This window comes from Prionailurus viverrinus, chromosome F2 (genome assembly GCF_022837055.1).
Source record: "Prionailurus viverrinus isolate Anna chromosome F2, UM_Priviv_1.0, whole genome shotgun sequence".
In the NCBI taxonomy this organism is placed as follows: Eukaryota; Metazoa; Chordata; class Mammalia; order Carnivora; family Felidae; genus Prionailurus; species Prionailurus viverrinus.
This window is the reverse complement of record NC_062578.1, coordinates 16320231-16343591: the sequence shown is the minus strand read 5'-3', so window position 1 is coordinate 16343591 and position 23361 is coordinate 16320231. Positions and strand designations below refer to the sequence as shown.

Here is a 23361-nt window from a genome sequence, read left to right as displayed (position 1 = left end):
TCTTGTCTGTCCGTTCACTGCTATATTCCTGGCCACCCTAGAACAGTGCCTGGCATACATAGCAGGTTCTCCGTTAATATGCATGGAGGGAGTGAAAGGCCTTATTTCCAATATTAATTACTATTTCAGATACCACAATTTGTACACTTTTCTAATTAAAAGTAGCGGGTGCTAATTGCTTTAACTCCAGCATTTTTTGTTGCCTAAATGAAACCTGTGTGGCCTGTGGTCTACATGGTCTTTTGCTGAAATGAAAAAGTTTTTAGAGATGAAGAAAATTTTAAAACTGTTACATAGCGATGATAGAATTCGAATGTACATGCTCCTCCTCCTTAACAGATCAAAAGTTGAGGAAATAATGCTAAATGTTTCTCCAATATATGTGATTTGACTGGCGAGGTATTTTCTAGGAGTATAAGATACACTGTAGTGTTAAATCAGGTATAATGTCCGCATGAGTGCTGTACAACCTAAAGGTACAGACAACCCAGAAATCACTCATTTTCCCTTTCCAACTACAAATTAAGAGAGATCAGTTATATGAGTTGTTTAAAAAGTAGGACCCTGGTACACTTTTGGTGTTCATTTTAGTAATTGCTGAAGCTAATACGCTCTGTTCTTTTTAGGCTCGTAATTTTTGTCATGAGTTTTGGTTCCGTAAATTCTGACTTAAATAAAGTGGCCAAGTGTAACCATGACCAGGTGTGAAGATGCCATCCCTGAGGGGGCGAAACCCAGCAGCACGTCACCAGCCCCGCTTCGGTTCAGGCCTCATCACCCACAGGCTTGGAAGAGACCCCTCTTAGCCTCTAGCTGTCTCACTGCAACTGTCTGCCCTGCTTTCTGCAGAGTTGAGAGGACCGCCTGAGTGTTTGCTCAGATAGGATGTGGTGGTGTAGCTGAAAGGAACCGTCAGAAAAGATTTGATGTGTTTGTCAATTCACCTTGACTTAGAGTTCCATTGAGCTACTAAATAGATTCTTCAGAGAAGTTATGTACATTTACACACACACACACACACACACACACACACACACACTGAAAACTTAGGTAATATTAGAATAGGACTTAAGAGAATAAACACTGGATAGATGTTCTGAAGATAAAGTTTCAGAATATATGTTAAGACCTTTTTTTCTCTTATTTTCTCCAGGTTTCATGACTTATCTCGTGGAGCCTTTATTCACAGAATGGGCCAGGTTTTCCAATACCAGGCTATCCCAGACAATGCTCGGACATATGGGGCTGAATAAAGCCAGTTGGAAGGGGTTGCAGAGAGAACAGTCCACCAGTGAGGACACTGATGCTGCGTTCGAGGAGTTGAACTCACAGCTATTACCTCAGGAAAATCGGTTATCATAGCCTCCAGAATCGTCGGAACAGACTGCCTCCTGCAGGTTTTTAGAAATGTGAAATGGGGTCTTGAGGTGAGAGGACTTTCTTGACTGCTAAGGTTTCCGAGGGAATGAGGCCAGCGTTATTTATTCCCAAGGTGTCCTCTACTGGATCGTGCGACCCCACTTTTTAATTATAAGACCTGAACATACAGCAATATGCACTTGGCTTTCGTGTGAAACCTTGAATATGCAAAGCCCAGCAGGAGCGGATCCGAAAGGAGTAACGAAGGAAGTTTTGCAACGTGCCACCAGTTTTTCAAAGCATTTACTCCTCGAACCGTGAAACTTGAACTGTATCTTTCAGCAGAAATCTCTTGGAATTTAACCAGTCTGACGCAACATTGTGTATCTGTACCTTCCACTAAGTTCTCTCTGAGAAAAAGGAAATGTGAAGTGCCCAGCCTCTGCTGCCTCCTGCAAGACTCGATGTTTACAAATCAACTCTGAAATATTGGTTCTAAATTGCCTTGGAGCATGATTGTGAAGGAACCACTAAGAATTTTAAAGATCAAACTTAAACTGCAGCTCTTTCCCCCTGGTTTGCCTTTTTCTTCTTTGGATGCCACCAAAGCCTCCCTTTTGCTATAGTTTTCTTTTGCGCACTGGAAACTGAGCATTTATCATAGAGTACCGCCAAGCTTTCCCTCCAGTGCTGTTTGGCAATGCAATTTTTTTTAACTGTTAGTTTCTGATTTGGGGCGGGAGGGGAAGAACACCAGTGTCCTAGCTGTATTATGATTCTGCAGTGAAGACATTGCATGTTGTTTTCACTACTGTACTCTTGACCTGCACATGCAAGAAACAGGTGGAATGTTTAAAACACCATAAACAGCTCAGGGTATTTGCCAATCTGAAATAAAGTGGGATGGGGAAGTGTGTCCTTCAGAGCAAGGGTACTAAAGTCCCTTTCGCTGCAGTGCGTGAGAGGTATGTTGTGTGTGGATGTGTGGACGTATGTTTGCGTGCATGTTTGTGCATGTGTGACTGTGCATGTGTTATATTTATCCATGTGGGAAAGGATTTGAAACGTAAGCTTTTATTTATTATCTTAGAATGTGACACGGTGCGCAGCCACACTGGGGGAGGGGAAGGTAGGCGAGCTGTAACAGACCGCTCCAGTTGCCTTAAACTATGCACAAAGCTAAGTGACCAAACTTCTTGTTTTGATTTGAAACAAGTGCATTGTTTTCTTGTCCCTCCCTTTGATGAAACGTTACCCTTTGATGGGCCTTTTGATGTGAACAGATGTTTTCTAGGACAAAATCTAAGGACTAATTTTAAACTTCAAACATTCCACTTTTGTAATTTGTTTTAAATTGTTTTATGTATAGTAAGCACAACTGTAATCTAGTTTTAAGAGAAACCGGTGCTTTCTTTTAGTTCAATTGTATTTCCCTTGTTACTGTAAAAGACTGTTTATTGATTATGTTTACAGTTCGTTGCAACAGCCATTTTCTTGGGAGAAAGCTTGAGTGTAAAGCCATTTGTAAAAGGCTTTGCCATACTCATTTTAATATGTGCCTGTTGCTGTTAACTTTTGATGAATAAAAACCTATCTTTTCACATATTTATCTTTGATATTTACCTTATAACTCAATCTTTTGGAAATCTTAATACTAAATTACTAGGAAATCCAAGGTTTAGCTTCTTGGTTCTAGCATTCACTCATCAGGTATTTATTTAGGCAGATGCAGGTGCTGGCCAAGCCCTTGGGGTCATCTGTCATTATCTGCACCTCACGAGTGAGTGAGTGGCCCCACTGTGTGTGCTCAGAGTTCTGACTAATACATGGTACAAGTCAGCTTTGAGCCCAGGCCTCTAGACTCCACAGCCTTTTTTGTCCCCACAGTTGGGAATTGCGTAAGATATCAGCACTCTTACAATACCAAAGTACTAGCTGTAATTGCTTTTTTAAAGTAAAGTAATAAGAAATGGCCACTTAATTCTGCTTGGTTGATATCAATGTAAGAAAGGCACCACTGGGCCTCTCCTGTGTCTTCTCAAGTCCAATTCATTAGGAAGGATATAGTACAAGTTTTAAAGTCAAACATATTGTCATTATTTGCACAGAAGAATGATGTCCAATAGAAATAAAATGTGAGCCACACGTAAGTGAATTTTCAATTTTCTACTAGCCACATCTAAAAAAGGGAAAAGAAACCAGTGGAATTAATTAACTTTTATTCCAATATATCCAAAATATTGTATCATTTCAATATGTAGTCATTATCTTAGAGAACAATTATTGAGATGTTTTACATTCTTTCTTGGCCAGGGGGCGGGGGGAGAGGGGGGCGGGTACCAAGTCTTTGAAATCTGGTGCATATTTTACACTTACAGCACATCTCCGTTCAGACTAGCCACATTTCAAGTGCTCAATAATACCCGCATGTGGCTGGTAGCTGCCATATTGGACAGAGCGGGTACAGGAGTTTGATGGTACAGAGCGGACTGTACCTGGGGAAGGTCAGTGACCAGTTAAGGTGGCATCATCCTGGCAGATCTGATGCATCTAGTTGTCTGATTAGATCTTTACAGACCTAGTATGTCAGCACATGCAGAGCACAACGGTCTTAGAGGAAACTCACATTAACCAAGCTCACAGTAACTGATAGTTGTTAAAAATGTTAGTACTTTAATTTACAATGAGAAATGTAACTATCAATCATTCTCTCCCTTTAGGCAAATCTTCTGGGGAAGTCCATTTATGATCAGCCGGTTACTTGGTGAGCGTGGATTCTGAGCAAGGGAAGCAAGTTGCCTCATGCATCCATCTCCCTATGGGGACTCACCTGCTGATTTTCATGTTTGTGGACCAGGGTACGCTCTTCCCCCGGATGATTGTAGAGATTCTCTGCCAGTAGTTGCCTCTCCACATCAGCTTCTGATGGGCACATCCAGTAAATCTGTCAGTACCTTCAGCCTTTGTCTCAGTTGAACCTGCCTGGGTTCCATCTGCCGGTGTACGATTGCTTGCTTCTGCTCTGATCCATTTCTTATTGTTTGATAGTCAAAGGATTATCTTATTTCCTTTCTTGGGGGAGACACCTCAATGTTGCTCCCGTCTCCTGCCTACACGTAGAATAAACCCACTGACAGATTATGTTTTGTTACATATATGTGGAAGTCACCATCTATAGCCCTGCTCCTTAAATATAACCTATATTCCTTGAACATTGGTTTTCTAGAAAAATTTGAGGAAACAGTTCAGAAATTTAGAAGATTACATTTCAAATAAGTAAATGTTATGGAACAGAAAAATTCACATGAACTTTTAAAACAGGAGACTTCAAAGAATTGTCGAGCATGTCGCAGCCCTGTGGGGCTCTACCCAACACTTCAGTAGTAGGGGGGCATCTCCTCTGCTCTGGAGGTAAAGGTCCTTGGAGAGAAAACTTTGGCAAGCCTTAGCTTAATGAAAAACCAATCTGGTACCTGGTCAATATTTCTATTATGTAAATGTGATGGTTTATAATGATCCTCTTTGTATAAAAGAAGCAAATATTTTATGTCCTTTGCAAACCTGGAAAATATATTTGTACCTGAGGTACAGGTTAGAGGTGCTAGTAATTCTTTGAAGATTCCTATAACAGTTTCTTTTCCAAAATGCTTTCTTGGCTCTTAAAACTTTGAGTTTTCTTAAAACTCTAACTTTCACATCAGGGTTTACAGTGTTTTCATGTGTACTTTTTTTAATGTATAAATATTTTGTTTAAATCCTCTCCTGATCAGTGTCTCCTGCTTGAGAAAATAAACAGTGACCGACAGCTACTATGCATTCACTAATGTTTTTAAATAAATGTGCATACTACTCACCATGGCATCAGCACACATCTGAAACATACAGTTGTACAGTTATGTGCAAGACTTAGTCTGAGCCATTCCTTGCTCGCTACGGATCTGCAGACAACCTGTGTCTTTGGAAGGCCCCCAAGGATCCATGGTCTTTTCCTCGGAGGTGAGCTGACAGGGGGCGCACAGCAGGTCTCCTCCAACTTCTAGGCTCTTGTGCACAGGGCTAGCTTCAATTGGGCCATCGATGTTTGAGCAAACTAATTCGGTATTAATGTGTTTTCTCTTTAGCCATCAATCTATAACATTGAGAAATGATATTGAAACTAATCTGTCTGTGCTGAATCATGTGGTCAGCACCATCTGAGTTCCTGTTGTGTGCAGAGTACTGCACTGGATATAATAAAGGTATTAAAACTTACAAAACCCTCGTCTCTGTTCTCAAAATGTTTGAGTGACAAAATGATGTGTGAAAAGTGTTCTGTAATATGGCAGGTTTCTTCATTTTATGAAATGAGTGCACAATGTTGGGGTGTGGGTTCAGAGAATGGTTTAGTTTGGTCAATGATGAAAATGACACCATTTCTAGTAATTCTTGAGTTTTTGTTTTTGTTTTTGTTTTTTGTTAATATTCATGACTGGTAAAACCATCTAGCTTTCAAATTTGATTCTAAAGTATAGTCTCCACATCCTCACCAAACTTGTTATTTTTCCTTTTTGATAATAGTCAATCTGATAGGTATGAAGTGATATTGTGGTTTCAGTTTGCATTTCCCTGATGATGGATGAGGCTAAGCATCTTTTCATGTGCCTGTTGGCCATCTGTCTGTCTTCTTTGGAAAAATACCTACTCAAGTCCTCTGCCCATTTTTTTAAAATCAGGTTGGTTGTTTTCTTGATACTAAGTTATGTGAGTTCGTTATATATTTTGGATATTAACCCCTTATCATGTGTATGATTTGCAAATATTGGCTCCCACTCAGGAGGTTGCCTTTTAGTTTTGTTGATGGGTTTCCTTTGCTGTGCAAAACTTTTTAGTTTGATATGATCCCACTTGTTATTTTAGTTTTTATTGCCCTTGCCTGAGGAAACTGGTCCAAAAACATATTTTAAGACCATTGCCTAGGGTTTCTTCTAGAAGGTTATGGTTTTAGGTCTTATATTCAAGTCTTAATCCATTTTGAATGTATTTCTGTATGTGGTATAAAATAGTCCAGTTTCCCAACACCATTTATTGAGATATTGTGCATCCTTGGCTCCTTTATTGTAGATTAATTGACCCTATATGCCTGGATTTATTTTGGGGCTCTTTATTCTGTCCCATTAACCTATGTCTGTTTTCATGCCAGTATTATACTGTTTTAATTACTAGAGTTTTGTAATAAGGTTTGAAATCAGCGTGATGCCTCCAGCTTTCTTGTTCTTTCTCAGGATTGCTTTGGCCATTGAAGGGTCTTTGGTGGTTCCATACAAATCTTAGGATTATTTGTTCTAGTTCTCTGAAAAATGTTGGTATTTTGATAGAGATTGCTGTGGATCTGTAGATTGTTTTGGGTAGTATGGACATTTTAACAATATTAATTCTTATAATCCATAGGCATTGGTATGTGTCATCTTCAGTTTCTTTCATCAGTGTCTTTTAGTTGTCATAGTATAGGATTTTCACCTCTTTAAATATTCCTAGGTATTTTCTTTGTGATGCAATTACAGACGGTATTATTTTCTTATTTTTTTTTTCTGATACCTCCTTCTTAGTGTATAGAACTGCAACTGATTTCTGCATGTTAATTTTATATACTGCTTCTTGACTGAATTCATTTATAGTTATGATAAATGAATTTTGGTGGAGTCTTCAAGATTTTTTTTATGTATACTATGTCAACTGCAAATAGTGACTTTTGCTGCTACTTTTCCCATTTGGATGTCTTTTCTTCTTCTTTCATGATAGCTAGAATTCCCAATACTCTGTTGAATAAAAGTTGCTAGAGTGGGCATCCCTGTCTTGTTCCGATCTTAGAGGAAAACTTTCAGGTTTGTCATACGTGGCCTTTATAATGTTTAGATATGTTCCTTCTACGACCACTTTGTTGAGTTATCGAATTTTGTCAAATGATTTTTCTGCATCTGTTGAGATAATCATACAATTTTTATCTTTTTTTTTTAATGTTTATTTTTGAGAGAGAGTTCAAGCATGGGAGGGGCTGAGAGGGAGACAGAACATCCGAAGCAGGCTCCACACTGACAGCAGCAAGCCCTATGTGGGGCTTGAACTCAGGAACCGCGAGATCATGACCTGAGGTGAAGTCAGATGCTCAACCGACTTGAGGCACCCCCAGGGGCCTCCTATGCTCCTTTAGTGAATGTGGTGTATCACCTTGATTGATTTGCAAATGTGGAACCATCCCTGAAAGAAATCCCATTTGATCGTGGTATATGATCTTTTAATATACTAAATTCTGTTTGCTAATACTTGGTTGAGGATTTTTGCATCTCTGTGTATTGAGGATATTGGCCTGTAATTTTCTTTTCTTGTGGTTCATCTGCTTTTATCAGGGTAATGCTGGCCTCTGATTTTTATTATTTCCTTCCTTCTACTAACTTTAGATATGAAGTTAGGTTGTTTACTTGAGATTTTTCTGGTTTCTTGAGGTAGGCCTGTATTGCTGTGAACTTCCTTCATAGGACTTTTTGCTGTATTACATGGCTTTTGGAAAGTTGTTTTGGTTTTCACTGACCTCAAGGTGTTTATTTCCTCTTTGATTTCTTCACTGACTTCTTAATAACATGTTTTTTAGTCTCCATGTGTTTGTGTTTTCTTCTTGTAGTTGATTTCTAGTTTTATACTGTTGTGATCAGGAAAGTGATGCCTGGTATGATTTCAGTCTTCTTGAATTTATTGAGAGTTGTTTTGTGGCCTAACATATGATCTGTCCTGGAGAATGTCCTGTGTACACTTGAAAAGAATCTGTATTCTTTATTTTGGGGGATGGAGTATTCTGTATATATCTATCATGAAGTCCATCTGGTCTAATGTGTCATTTAAAGCCAATGTTTTCTTATTTTTTTGGATGATCTATCCATTGATGTGAGGTATTGATGTCCCCCACTATTAAAGTATTACAGTTGGTTTCTCTCTTTACGTCATTGTCTGTTAGTACTTTGCTTTATATATTTACATGCTCCTATGTTGACTGCGTAGATATCTACCAATGTTATATCCTCTTCTTGGATCAACCCTTTATCATTAAGTAATGCCCTTTTGTTACATTTTTGTCTGTTTTGTGTGATATGTATATTGTTACACCAGCTTTCTGTTTCTATTTCTATGGAATAACTTTTTTCATCCCTTCACTTCCAGAAGATATGGGTCTTTAGATCTGAAGTAAGTCTCTTGTAGGCAGCATAGAGATAGATCTTTCCAAAATTCATTCAGCCACCGCCTGTGTCTTTTGATTAAAGTATTTGGTTCATTTACATTTTTTCCAATCAAATGCAACATTTATTAACATAAAATATTTGCTACATTCTTTACAAACTGATCACAAGTGAACTTCATTAGTGAAAATCTAATGCAGTCAGTGGGGGCTGACATTGTTTTGGAAAATACCATGCATGTGCTTGGTGGATTGAGCATCTCTATGTTTCTCATCTTTAAAACTACTTCCTAACAGAATTTAGCGATTCTGGGATGCAACTTCTGGTAGCCAAAGAAATTAACATTCTAACTCACCTGTTTTAGGTTTTAAGTTCATTTGCATTTAAAGTGATTATTGATGAGTACCTATTGCCATTTTGTTCGTTGATTTCTGTTTTTGTAGTAGTTCTCTGTTCCTTTCTTCTCTTGGTCTCTTCCCTTTTGGTTTGATGGTTTTCTGTTATGTTTGAGTTCCTTTATTTTTTGTGTATCTATTGTAGGTTTTTGGTTTCTGGTTACCAGGAGGTTCATATATATTGACCTATATACATACTAGTCTATTTTAAGCTGGTAACTGCTTAAGTTGAAACAAATCCTAAAAGCACTAATTTTTTTTTAATGTTTTTATTTTTGAGAGAGAGACAGAGTGTGGGTGGGGGTGGGGGAGGGGCAGAGGGGGAGACAGAATCTGAAGCAGGCTCCAGGCTATGAGCTGTTAGCACAGAGCACGATGCGGGGCTCAAACTTACCAACTTTGAGATGCGGGGCTCAAACTTACCAACTTTGAGATCGTGACCTGAGCCAAAGTCAGACACTTAACCGAGCCACCCAGGCACCCCAAAAGCACTAATTTTTATTCCCTACCCCCCACATCTTATGTTTTTGACCTCAACTGACATTTTTGTGTATCCCTTACAATACTATTTATTGTAGTTCTAATTAATCTCACTAGTTTTGTCTTCAGTCTTCATACTAATTTTTTAAGTGCTTAATTGCCTTTACCAGTGACATTTTTTTCCTTTCACGTATTTTTTATTTCCAGTTATGGACTTTTCTGCTTAACAAAGACCCTTTAACATTTCTTGTAAGGCTGGTTTAGTGGTGATGGACGTCTTTTGCTTTTATTTGTCTGGGAAACTCTTATCTTTCCTTTAATTCTGAATGTTACCCTTGCAGGGTAAAGTATTCTGGTTATGAGTTTTCCCCTCTCAGGATTTTATTTTAAATTTTTTTAGTGTTTGTTCATTTTTGAGAGAGCATGAGCAGGGGAAGGGCAGAGAGAGACAGACACACAGAATCCGAAGCAAGCTCCAGGCTCTGAACTGTCAGCAGAGAGTCTGACAAGGGGCTTGAACCCATGAACTGTGAGGTCATGACCTGAGCTGAAGTTGGCTGCTTAAGCGAATGAGCCACCCAGGCGCCCCTCCCCTTTCAGCATTTTAAGTATTACCTTGCCACTCCTTTCTTGCCAGCCAAATTTCTGCTGTAAAATCAACTGATAGTCTTACGGGGGTTTCCCTTGTATATGGCTCTGTTTTGCTGCCTGCAAGATTTTTCTATCTTTACCTTTTTCTATTTTAATTATAATACGTTGTGGTGTGGCTCTCATTGCACACTTTTTCCTGGGTGTCTGCTTCCTTACCCAGATTAGGAAAGTTTTCAGGTATTACTTCTTCAAACAAGTTTTCTTCCCTTCTATGTTCTTCTGGGACCCCTATCATGTGCATGTTAGTACGTTTGTTGTCCCAGTAGTTTCTTAACCTATCCCCACTTTTTAAATTCCTTTTTTGCCCTGTTTGGCTTGGATTCTTTGTTGTACCCTTCCAGATCTCTATCCATTCTTTTGCATCCTCTAATCTGTTGTTAGTTCCTCCTAGTGGATTTTTCATTTGTTACATTCTTCAGCTGACCAGTTCTTAATATTTTCTCTTTGCTGAAGTTCTCCACTCTTCTCTCAAGTCTGATGAGCATATTTATTATTTTGAACTCTTTTACAGGTAGATTGCTTATCTCCATTTTGTTTTGCCTATTTCTATAAATTGGGCAGAACAGCTTCCTCTCCCAGCCTTGAAGGAATGAGTGGCCCCGTGTAGGAATGCCTGCATAGACCGCACATGCTTGACAACTTTGGATGGTAAGCCAGAAAGGGAGCATAGGCCAGGGGTATCCTGTGCACACTACGCCAGGGTCACCTTTGGGGCAGGGGGTGGGGGGAATGGCTCAAGCTCATGGGGGCCTGAGGCTCACTGAGGTGGTCCTAGCAGGCTGGCTAGAGTGCCTGGACCCTGCTCCAGTCTGCACTGTCAAGATGGAGGGGGAACATAAACAGTGGCAATCACCAGTGCTTCCAACCTGAGTCCCAGCAGTTGCCTCACCATTTGTCTGACACTTTGGGGTTAAATGGTAAATGGAGTAAACGGGTCTCCTTCACTCATAGGCTAGTTGCCCTTTAAACCACTGGTTTTTTTTTTTTTGCTGTGCCCCAGGGCATGCGAGTCTGTACACAGTCCCCTCCATGAAATCTTTCCCTGTGTAGTCTGTTGTACTGGGGGTGGGGTTCCTGTCATTACTGTGTCGGGTCTCTCTCCCACCTGTCTCTCTGTGGTCCTGCTGTCCTCCGTGTACAGAAGCTGTTCAATCAGCCCTCGGTTCTTCAAGAGGAATCGCTTTATATGTAGATTCTAGTTCCGCGAGCTCCCTACACCGCCATCCTGGACTACCTCCCAAAAATTTAAACTTGTATTTGCCAGATTTTATCCCCCAAGAAGAAACTTTTAATTTTGGAGAAGTGGTTTCCTCGGGTTGTCGTCTTCACCAATGAGACACAGACTCGGGAATTTAATACATCAAGACGACAGGCTTCTTGTACGGAAGGGCTTGTGACTGGAGACACAACAGGAACTACAGTTTTCCTGCTCTACCCCAAGCCTGTGCAAGTAGGTATACAGGAGGACATCCAGCAGCAGTCTGCTGGAAACTACAGTGACCTCACGTAAAATGTGAGTACTAACGTACTTGGCTCTCTACCACTCACAGGATGTATTCAGAAATCATTATTTCATTTAATCCTCAGCAATTTTTGGAGCGGAGCATCATTCCCGTTTTAAAAACAGAGGTATGATTTGTGTAACTCCCAAGTCCAGTGCTGACTCCTATTCACTATGTGTGTGTAGCGAGTGCCTGGACCACTCAAATCATAGGAGACAAAACATACCGGTTCCTTCACCTTCTTCGCCTCAGCTATAAAATTTATTTTTATCATCTTTCACTTCAGGTATTGTGTTGAGTGGGAGAAACTGAATGAGACCAGTGGTGAGTAAGTGGCAACAGAGTTCCACTCTAAGAATGCAGAAAACAAAGTATTCTAAAGAAGCTACATGTACAATATTAGAGAATTTTATCCACTAAAATAATATACAAGAGCTTATGGTCCAAGGAAAATACAAATTTGCTTTATTTCAATACAGTAACTTCCTTCAGTTGGAGCACTGGCCAAAATTCAATACTGATACAAATATAAATTGCTTAGGAGGTCAAAATATATAATTTAGGCAAATTTTCTGAATTTCTTTTAAAGGCAGAGTTTTTAAATCATATGAAACAATTAGAAACAATGTAATGTAAATCAACAAACATGTAAAATAAGCCACAGTTCAAATTTAAGCTGAATAACATTTCCTAATATTGAGAACATTGCACATATTTTCAATAACTTAAAGGTCTACTCTTCCCATCTCCACTTTTTACTAGATTTAAATAAATCCAAGTATTTACCCATGGTAGAAGATTCTGCGTTAACTACAGCTGAGTTTAGCAGAAATACAGAAAACCATAAAGTTTTATTGAGCATTCCCAAATGAGCATGTACAGCATTCCTCGGAAGCCCTCCACAAGAACGGCTTTTCTCCTATGAGCACCTAAGGGTTGCTGCGTGGTGTAATTCAGCAGAATAGCAGACCAATGATAACTTACAGGAAATTATTTCACCTATTGTTTCATTATAAAGCTACTACATTCGACCAATATTTAAAAAAATTTCAACTCCATTATGCTGCCATTTACATTACATATTAACTTAGTAACAAGCCATCTTTATGATGCCTTTATTAAACTGGAATAGAAAGATGGTACATTCTGGTTTTCACTTGTTATCGATTTGATTCAATAATTTGATTTCTATCTAAAAACTACATTTTCTTTCTCAGCACTGGAGTGAAAGCAGCTTTTGTGGTCTTTGACTTTCCTTTAAATGAAAGCATTATGGAATTTTCAGCAGTAAACATTATCTGGTTCCTACCTGATCCCCTTCTCTAAGGAAATGTGAGAGGGGATCTAGGGTAAAAGTCCTAAAGTCCTGTTCAAGGCAAAAAGGTTCCAATCCCAAATATTTCACTCGAGCAGCTGTGTGTTATACCAGCTGTTCCATCACTGAGTAATAAATCACTGACAGCTTCACTGACGTCATTATTACATTTTACGTACTATTTTATACCCAAGTATATGCATATAAAACATTTGCACAGATAAATTAGTGTCAAAAATTAAAAACTCTACATCTACAATGTCCTTTCCTCTGAAATCTATATAATTGTTCTTAAGACTAGAAACCTTAACATCCTCGCTACACATTAAAAACCTGTTATGGAAAACTTCAGAACCTTCTCATAAAAACAAACAGACTTAGAGTGCTTTTTTATTAGACCTAAAGGAGACTACTGAATACTAAATTCAGGTATTTACTAACTAGTGTTGATTTCTACTAGCCAAATAGCCCTAACAAACCAACAGCTGGAACAAGGATAGTTTTTCTTCAGCTATTAAGTTGAAACCTTTTCAATCAAAGCCTTCATTTTTCCTGTAGACTTCAACATGTGCGGCCCAAACTAAAAAGGAAACAAAGCGTAAATAAAGATAGTGCTTCAGGTAACAGTAATGATACGTCCCCCTCCTAATCATGGAGCAAAGGCCTGGGCGTGTTCTTCATGAAAAACCAAGCAGCTAGATGATGTTAAAACCTTCATGAATTGACAAACTGTCTTATAAACATGACACATCAACAGAATGAAAAGCAAAAAGGTAACCAAATTACTTCACGGAAAACTATAATCATCTTAAGACCATAAGCTTTAGGCCATTTTTACTTCTCTGAGTAAAAGAATGAGGTACAAAGTTTGCTTTTTCCAATGTCTAAAAACTCTGAAAGATGCTAGAATTTCTCAGATACCTGCCTCCCTGGAGTAGGTAAGCACATATTCCACACGACAGTAAATACATTTTACTGTATTTGGTAAAATACAGTAAATTTTTTTTATACATTATACTAATGTATACTAGATAATTTATACAATTGTATAAATTGTATAACTTAACTGTATAATTTATAATAATATATAAATTAATATTTGGAAGTTTCCCTGATCTGCTCAATCTCCACCTATGACCTGAAACATCTTGTTAAGACCCAGGTCAAATCTCATCCTCTTCAGAGAACTTTCACAGGACACCCTAAGGGAAAATTATCTTTCTTTACTTTGAATTTCTCAATCACCACATACATACTGTCTTAAGATATAAATTTTACTGTAGTGAATTTCGCTTCATTGTGGTTACGTATAAATAAAACACAGCATGAAGAATTTAACACTGGAGATGCTAAGTAGCGAGACCAGGGTTTGGCTTTTGCTTCCTTTTTTTTACGTTCTTCTATAATCTACTTGTGGGGAGGGGCTAAATCATGTAGCACATTCTTCTCACAGAGCCACAGCTCAATGTCTCACCAAATGCAGGTTCTCAGCAACGGAATCAACTACCATGTTGTGCTAAGACAGAAGTGTGACCTAATACTCACCAACACTGTTTCTGAGGTGGCCTCTGATTCAGACTTTGGAATTCCTTTTTCAACTTCACCTTGACTATCGCTTCGATATCGAAAGGCAAATTTCTTTTTCAGAGCCTCTGCTATGAGGGCACCAGGGTCGGTAGCATCCACAGGTTTGGGCTTTAGATCCTGTTCTGACCTTAGAGAGATGAATAGAAGCCAAGAGGACTTTTCAATATGCTGACATCCCTCAGAGAAGTACTTCGCGTGCCTTTACATGCACTTCTCTAGCATCACTGATACCGAGGAAAGTTCCTGACAAACACTGAGAGACACGAAACAGAAACCCTAAATGTAAGGCTCAATAAAAGAACACAAAGATGCCCAATGAATAGCCACTCAATTCAGCACCGGAGCATTGATCATGCTCTCCGTCAGGGCAACTACAGTTTCATTCTTCTTCCAAAGCCTAGTGATTAACCTCAGTAGGTCTACAACACAGCTTATTGAATGAATGACTGAACAATGAAGACTTCCCATAAAAGGGCTTTAAATGCAATAGGAGAAAAACCTGAAAATGTTTGTTAACTTCTTAGTTACATAGGAGACACTGGGGCTCATCTTTTTTAAACCAAAACTGGAACCATTCATGGTAATCAGGTTATAAAACAAAGTTCTCGGGCGCCTGGGTGGCTCAGTCGGTTAAGCATCCGACTTCGGCTCAGGCCATGACCTCCCTGTTGTGAGTTTGAGCCCTGTGTTGGGCTCTGTGCTGACAGCTCAGATCCTGGAGCCTGCTGTGTCTCCCTCTTTCTCTGTCCCTCCCCTGCTGGCGCTCTCGCTCTCTCAAAAATAAACATTAAAAAAATAATAATAAAAATAAAACAAAATTCCCAAAAAGTCTAGTACTTCATTTTACAAGACATAAAAAAGTAAGGGAAGTATGAAATAAGGTAAATGTATCCTCACCTTTTTACTGACCGAAGTTTTACACTGTTCATATCTTTAAGGATCTCTAGCATATTTGGCATATCAGGTTTCTTTGGCCCGCTCTTAACCTGAGTCTTTCCAGCACAGGCTTTTTTCTCTCTTCGTTCTTTTATCAGGTCAATAGCAGATACACTTTGGTGGAGCCCTGGTGTGGGGAGGGGCGGAGGAGGTGGGGGCGGGGGAGGTGGTGGGACAGAGGGTGGGGCCGCAGTAACCGATGTGGTCGAATCTAAATCACCTACAGAAATAAGGAAAAATCAATTGAATCTTGATGGTAACAGGCAAATAAAATAACCTTTAACAGCAAAATTATGTTAAGGACTTTTGTATACCTGAAATCAATATGCTTAAAAAAAAAAAAAAAACTCCATTATGTAAGTAAAGGAAGTTTCAGTTACTTGGTTAGAATCTTAAATACCCACATCTAATCCCAAACTCTCCAAATGGAAAAGTTCCATTTAACTTAACAGGGGGTGTTTTTGTGATATCAAATGTTGCAGTCTGACCGTTGCACAGTTTGTAACTACTTTTAACTTTTAAACGAAATATGAAACAGTGTGTCCTACCTACACACCTTCAATACAGACGGTCTGACAGTTCAGGACTATAGTAACTATTTGAAAAACCCAATAGATTTGTGGTTCACCTTAAGAATATTTACATAAAGGACTTATTAAGCATTAAAAGTTTTACATGTATTATTCAGCAAATTTCTTAAAGAGAAAAGGCGGCATTGTACTTAATTTCCAAAACATTAAGTAACTAAGAGTTAAAGTGGTTACAAAATAAGGCCCTAAGAATTCATCTTTCTGCATACTACAACAGTTGTTCATTGGCTGACCTATACTGATTATGGGGGCTCAATGCAAAAGGAATTTTGACTATAAATAGAGCATCTAACATAAATCTCCAAATTATCTCACTATTTACAGCAGTTTTCCAAGTCTGCCAGAAGAGGGAGGTAAAGCAAAAGAGAAATGCAATTTAAAAGCTGAAAGGAAAAAATAAAAGTTAAAAGAAAAGGCAGGACTTCTGGTTTTTAAAGTTACGTGCAAATTTCATTTAATTAACAAATTACTTCTCAAGCACTCAGTGCCAAGTGCATTCGTCCTCTGTCCATCTTGGCCTATCTTGGCTGTACCCAGGTTGGATGAGGTTTCCGTGCCGGATTACATTAAACTCCGGGAGCACAAGTGGCTCAGAGGCAGAAAAACTGTCCTTATCTTTTAACCTTCAGAGTTGGCTAATATGGAGTCTAGCCAGGACTCAGGAAGAACGCTAGGAAAAACAACTACTACTTGCCAACAGGTTAATGGGCTAGGATTTCAAGGCTATGGTTTCTTCTCCAAAGTAACAAGGCACACGAATAAAAGCAAACAGTATTAGACCAAGAGTCACAGGACCTGTATTGAGTTTCTACTCTGGGCAAGAGAAGAGAAGTGACTATTAAGAAGCTACTTTGTGCTAAAGGCATTTTATAGAATCTCCACTTTTACTCCCATAATTACTCTAAGATATAAATACTATTACCCCATTTTAGAGCAGGAAGGGAGTTAGGCCAAGAACTTGCCTCAGGACATGCAGGTAAGAAAGCAGCACTCAACCCTGTCAGCACCATTTTGAGATTACTTCATGGCTGATAAAATTGGTGCCATTATCACAAAGTTTCCCAGTGCATTCACATGAGCACTAGTTCAACTGTATGAAATTCAGTATTTTCCAAACTCACCCTTTCTGATAGCATCAAAATTGTTCAACAAAAAACACTTAAACCTGACTGGGTCCTGTACTGGACTACGGAGAGGACTGACCTTTGGTTTTGTAACAACCCCACGGCTGTTCTTTGCTAATAGATTTTAAAATTAGTGGCATTCTCCTAATTTCCAGCTCAATGGTTAAAACAAAGGTAGGATTTACAGACCTGCAATGAGATTTTGCTGTTCTTGCAGGGTCACAATTTTGGCAATCTGAGCTCTGAGAGCAGCAAGTTCATTTTCAAGGGCACAGATCTTCTGTAGTGCTTCCTCATTTGCCAGTGCTGTCTTCAGTTGAGGCTCTTCTGGAGACAGGTTTGGTAAGGAAAGCCCCCTGCTTGGCGGCTTCTCAAAGAAAGGCAGGCCATCCTGAAGGGGCTGCCTTGATCTGACCTCTGTCCTGCAAGAAAGACAGAAGGTCGGCTGTCACAGGTTTTGCAAGGAAATACAAAAAAATCATCACTGCACACAGTATCTGAGAAATACTTTTCAGACTGACTTTACATAAATCCCCTCCTGTAAGTTTCAAAACAGCAAAGTACTTGTCAACCTGATGTAGATACATACCAAGCCAGGTTTCTTACTGCCATCATTCTTAACCTCTATATAATATGCATAAGCCCACACTATCAGGAGGCATCACAGATTCCGTTTTTTCTACTTCATGTTTTGTTTTGAACTAAGGTAAAAAAAAAACTTTTAATGCTCTTTAAAAAGTGGTGGTTCAGGTGATTAAGCTCACTGAGCATGGCGCCTGCTTGGGATTTTCTCTCTTCTTCTCTGCCCCTCCCCCGCTCGCTCATGTGCACTCTCATTATTTCTCAAAAGTAAGTAAACTTTATTTTTAAAAATGGCAAACTAATTACTGGTTATATTTGACAACAAAATCAAACCAGTAATACATTAGCCTTTCACCAGGGTTTTGGCTTCTGCATTTCACTGTTATTGTTTTCCGTGTATGACAATACAAATCGCAAGACACCGTGTAACAATATGGGCCAAATACAGCAGCAGAAACCGAAAAGGAGGGAGTAGAATCAACTGAACCCATGCAGTAACTATACACACATCCTCATTTTCACTTGGGTGTAAAGGTTTTTAATACGCATTTCTCCATAGTTCCAAATGTTAAGTCTTTTGAGGCTAAGAATAAAATTCAGATGTCTTTTCAATTGTCAATTTATATACTTAGCTATTTCCTACAATTAGATTTTCCGGGGCTCTAAGCCCTTTTTCCTTCCAACTTCATTGAGCTAAAATTGACAACTGTATTTATTTAAGGTATGCAGCATGATGACTTACGTACACACTTGGAAGTAATTACTACAATCAAGTTAATGAGCGTATCCCAGTTTCCCTCACAGTTTCACGCGGTCATGTCTGAGTTCTGGTGAACAAGATGTCGGCAGATGTTGATAAGCCACCTAGGAAAGCTGTTTACAAGGAGAGGACTCCAGGAGAAAGTCCTTTCATCTGTAGCTCCACCCACTCGCTCCTCCTGAGCCTTGAGTACAAGGTGATGGCTGGACTTAAGAGTCACAGACAACCAAAAGCTAACCTGAATGCAGAAGTCGATTCTAATGACGGCAGGGAGCCTGGCTGGGTCCCTGTGGACACTGTGGAGCCACTGTCAGCTTCAGACTATCTACTATGGATGGGTTTGATTTGAGAGAAATAAACCTCCATCCTCTAGAAGTCACCATTTTGGGGGGCATCTCTGTTAAATGTAGTCGAACCTAATCCTGTTATAGAACCATCATTAAACTCCATTTTATCTTCTATTTTAACTGGACATTGGTATTTTTAATTTTTTTTTTCAACGTTTATTTATTTTTGGGACAGAGAGAGACAGAGCATGAACGGGGGAGGGGCAGAGAGAGAGGGAGACACAGAATCGGAAACAGGCTCCAGGCTCTGAGCCATCAGCCCAGAGCCTGACGCGGGGCTCGAACTCACGGACCGCGAGATCGTGACCTGGCTGAAGTCGGACGCTTAACCGACTGCGCCACCCAGGCGCCCCTGGACATTGGTATTTTATTTTTGCTGGAGAGCTGTTACAATTCTTCATTCTACCTTATGTTCTAAATGAAGGAATTCTTGGGGTGCCTGGGTGGCTCAGTCAGTTAAGTGTCTGACTGGATTTCAGCTCAGGTCATGATCTCACCACCATTTGTGACCTGAGCCGAAATCAAGGCTCTGTGCTGACAGCATGGAGCCTGCTTAAATGGGATTCTCTCTCTCTCTGCCCCTCCCCCACTTATATTCACTCACTCTATCTCAAAATAAACAAACTCAAAAAAAACATAAATGAAGGAATTCTTGGACCTTTACCTTTTGGTATTCACTGAATTCTGATGTTTTTCTTCCTATGTAACTTTGCTCATACTCTGTTAATTAAATTTACTATATATAGAGAATGCTTATAAATTATTTACCTGTAATATTATTTTTTTTTAAATTGTCTAGAACTGACACTGTTTTTTGTTTTTTAAATGTTTATTTTGAGAGAGAGAGAGAGAGAGAGAGAGAGAGAGAGAAGGAAAGAGAGAGAGGGAGACAGAATCCCAAGCAGGCTCCACACTGTCAGTGCGGAGCCGGATGCAGGCTCAAAGCCATGAACCGTGACGACATGACCAGAGCCGAAATCAAGAGTCGGACGCTTATCCAACTGAACCACCCAGGCTCCCCTACCTGTAATATTACTAAAGAAAAATATTTGGAGAATAAAGGTCCCAGTTGTTACCTCACCTTAGCTTAGATAGCAAGAAACTTTAATAATATTAACTTTATTAATTTTATTTAATTTGGAGTATCTATGAGCTAGAGAAAATGTGTGGCTTACAAAGCTTCAATTACCACTCCCTTTCTTACTGCCACACTGGGAAGAAATAGGTGATGAAATTTTTTAAAAAGTACATGAAGGTTAAACAATAGTAAAACCTTCTCTCAGGAACACTATGTTCTGATTAAACAGATTAATATGCTCTTTCAAAGATTATATGTTACAGAAGTTACAGATTAGATGCATGTGCTCTAATCACCTGGAATAAAGAAAATAATTTTATTAAGACATTAAAATTTTTATTTTATTTTATTTTTTCAACGTTTTTTATTTATTTTTGGGACAGAGAGAGACAGAGCATGAACGGGGGAGGGGCAGAGAGAGAGGGAGACACAGAATCGGAAACAGGCTCCAGGCTCTGAGCCATCAGCCCAGAGCCTGACGCGGGGCTCGAACTCACGGACCTCGAGATCGTGACCTGGCTGAAGTCGGACGCCCAACCGACTGCGCCACCCAGGCACCCCAAGACATTAAAATTTTTAAAAATCACTGTGGCTTTCTGTTGATACCACAGGCTAAATTCTGATTTCTGCTTATCTTTCATAAGGTAGGTCAAATAATTTTGTTAAACAGCTCCATACAATAAATAGAGTTTCAAGTAGACAGAAATTAATCCAGTGAATGAAGTTTTTGGGGGGAACATTTACATGGAGGAATTATATTTAATACCAGTATAATGTCCAGGATTCTTATTTAACTTAATATGTTTCCTCAACTATATTCCTGATAACTTTTCATGTTTTTAATAAAAAAAAAGAACACGATAATGAATTTTTAAAAAACTACTCCTTGAAAGAACTAGGGAAACTGCTGATAGGTAAGAGAGTGGTACTGACAGAATTCTAGTCCTTGGAAGAGATTTGGACAAAATACAGAAATCTCAAATGTAGGGGCACTTGGGTGGCCCAGTCAGTTAAGCATCTGACTTTGGCTCAGGTCATGATCTCAGGGTTCATGGGTTTGAGCCCACGTCTGGCTCTGTGCTGACAGCTCAGAGCCTGGAGCCTGCTTCGGATTCTGTGTCTCCCTCTCTCTCTGCCCCTCCCCCATTTGCTTTCTGTCTGGCTCTCTCAAAAATAAATGCTTAAAAAAAAAATTTTTTTTTTAAATAAAAGAAATCTTAAGTGTAGAAGTCGAGTATCACACTTGTTCAGAACAAGAGTATAGAAAGATCGAAGAGTAGTAGTAACAGACTGAGTTTAAAGGAAGAGAGTGACCAGAAGCACAGTGTCTCAGGACAGGAAGAAAGCCACTGCCATGGGATGGGCATCAAGGGAGGGGCATCTAACGGGTGACAACTGGAGTGGAATTGAGAAGAGAGGAGAAGAAACACAGAGCCTGTGGACTCATCTCTATCCCCATATCTTCCATTTTCTATCAAAGTTCAGCTTTGCTTTAATAAAATGAACCTAAAAGAATGAGTATGTTCATATCTGGGGGTGGAAGTAAGGACAATGGTTTGTTTTCCTATTATGTACGAGTGCAAACATTTCAGGAAGTTGATACAATAACAGCAAATAAAGTAAAATTTTGGATACCAGAATATTCAGTGCTACTAATAAAAAAAAGACATTATAATACTGTTATTCAAGAACTAGTGGTGGGGTGCCAAGGTGGTTCACCTGGTTAAGCATCAGACTCATGGTTTTGGCTCAGGTCATGACCTCATAGTTCGTTAAGATTGAGCCCCATGTCAGGCTCTGCACTGAGTTTGGAGCCTGCTTCAGATTCTCTCTCTGCCCTTCCCCCTGCTTGTGTGCTCGCTCGCTCGCTCTCTCTCTCTCTCTCAAAAATAAACATTAAAAAAAAAAGAGAAGAACTAGTGTCTTTGAATTTTTTTTTCTTTTAAAGTTTTATTTAAGTAATCTCTACACCCATCCTGGGGCTCAAATTCATGACCCTGAGAATAAGAGTCACATGCTCTTCTGACTGAGCCAGCCAGGCTAGGTCACTTTAGTAGAGAATGTATTCCTCCACGGGAATCTACCCCAAAAACCAAGAGCACACTTTACACATTGTATGTTAGCTAATTTGACATTAAATTATATTTAAAAAAAAAATCTTGGCAGATAAAAAAGAGAGAGAATATATTCCCACCTCAAATTCTCTCATACATCTCAGGATCCACAAGTATTATTCTAAGTTTGTCTTAAAATGTTATTCAAGTAAGGCAAAGTTCAAATCCCATGAACATTTACTCTTCAATATCCAAAATTAGAACAAGATAATATGGCAATTTGGACTAAGAGATCAATTTATCAACTACAAGTCACTTTTGAACAGCTTACCCTCTTTAAAATATCTTCCTGCCAAAATAAATTGTAAGAGAGAATGAATGTTGAACAGCAACCACAACATTAAAAAAAAGAATTAAGTTATTATTACATCTACCCATAACTCCTAGAGATGAATTTTTCCATTTTGATTTTCCATCTACTGAAAATTAAGGACAAAGCCCTCATTACTATTAATCTTGAAAATCAGTGTGCCAGAATAAGAGAAAAAAAGTCTAGGCCTTTAGCAAAATGATTTAAAAATAACAGTGTCAGATAATCTGTATTTTATGTCTGTTCTATTTTTATAAATTTGATGATATAGATTCTGCATTTCCTTATGTGAAATACTGTTAACAGTATTCACAAAGTTCAAACAAAGTAATTATAGGAAATGTGGAAGTTTAAATGTGGATTTTTAGAAGCTGAAAAAGGAAAGTAATCCTGAAGTCATCATGTCTTCTCAAAGACACAGAAAGATTGGACATTTATAGGAACTTAATCAAAAACAAAAACAAAAAGTTCTCTGTAATATTCTTGTGTGTGGAAAAGATTTACATTTTATGAAATTCTCAGACATGTCCCTTCCTTTAAAATTACAGCCTTTTCCCACAGACATGTTCTTTTAAAATTTTTTTTTAATGTTTGTTTATTTTTGAGAGAGAGAGAGAGAGAGAGCATAAGCAGGGAAGGGGCAGAGATAGAGGGAGACACAGAATCCAAAGCAGGCTACAGGTTCTGAGCCATCAGCACAGAGCCTGACACGGGGCTCGAACCCACAAGCTGTGAGATCATGACCTGAGCTGAAGTCGGACACTTAACCGACTGAGCCACCCAGGTGCCCCTCCCACAGACATGTTCTATAAGACATTCAACAAATCATTCTCAGAACCACTATGTTTTGCCTTATTCAGAGGGCTATTAAGAGCTAGAATGTAGAGGCAGAATGAATCCAAAGAGAAATAATCCCTTATAAAATCTGTATGTATAATTCTGAGATACTTTCAAGAAACAAAAACAAAAGAAGCATCAAATATCGATGCCCCAAAAGCAAAAGACAGACAAATCAGGATTGTCTCT

The 23361-nt window shown here is 39.0% G+C and overlaps 2 protein-coding genes and 1 long non-coding RNA gene across 9 annotated transcripts in view; 2 read left to right on the top strand and 1 right to left on the bottom strand.

Annotated features, from left to right (window-relative positions):
* The window catches only part of PDE7A (phosphodiesterase 7A), a 271768-nt gene extending 268804 nt beyond the window's left edge, over positions 1-2964 (top strand). For all 3 annotated transcript variants that reach the window (XM_047842854.1, XM_047842853.1, XM_047842855.1), the window contains one exon: positions 1154-2964. In XM_047842854.1, coding sequence (XP_047698810.1) covers positions 1154-1362 — 209 coding nt within the window. In that variant the 3' untranslated portion in view covers positions 1363-2964. The remainder of the gene's footprint in view (positions 1-1153) is intronic.
* A 749-nt stretch (positions 2965-3713) lies between these two features.
* Positions 3714-18947, top strand: LOC125156681 (uncharacterized). 2 transcript variants are annotated; one of them, XR_007148729.1, is made up of 4 exons: positions 3714-5597; positions 10602-10738; positions 11355-11603; positions 18448-18947. It is a non-coding gene; the product is annotated as an uncharacterized LOC125156681 (long non-coding RNA). The 2 variants fall into 2 exon arrangements; XR_007148730.1 differs by lacking the exon at positions 18448-18947 and having other exon boundaries at positions 3714-5355; positions 5481-5597; positions 11355-11920.
* The window catches only part of MTFR1 (mitochondrial fission regulator 1), a 63938-nt gene continuing 52611 nt past the window's right edge, over positions 12035-23361 (bottom strand). For all 4 annotated transcript variants that reach the window (XM_047842856.1, XM_047842858.1, XM_047842857.1 and 1 more), the window contains 4 exons: positions 17334-17566; positions 15392-15650; positions 14453-14621; positions 12035-13487 (listed from right to left, as the gene is read on the bottom strand). In XM_047842856.1, coding sequence (XP_047698812.1) covers positions 13422-13487; positions 14453-14621; positions 15392-15650; positions 17334-17566 — 727 coding nt within the window. In that variant the 3' untranslated portion in view covers positions 12035-13421. The remainder of the gene's footprint in view (positions 13488-14452; positions 14622-15391; positions 15651-17333; positions 17567-23361) is intronic.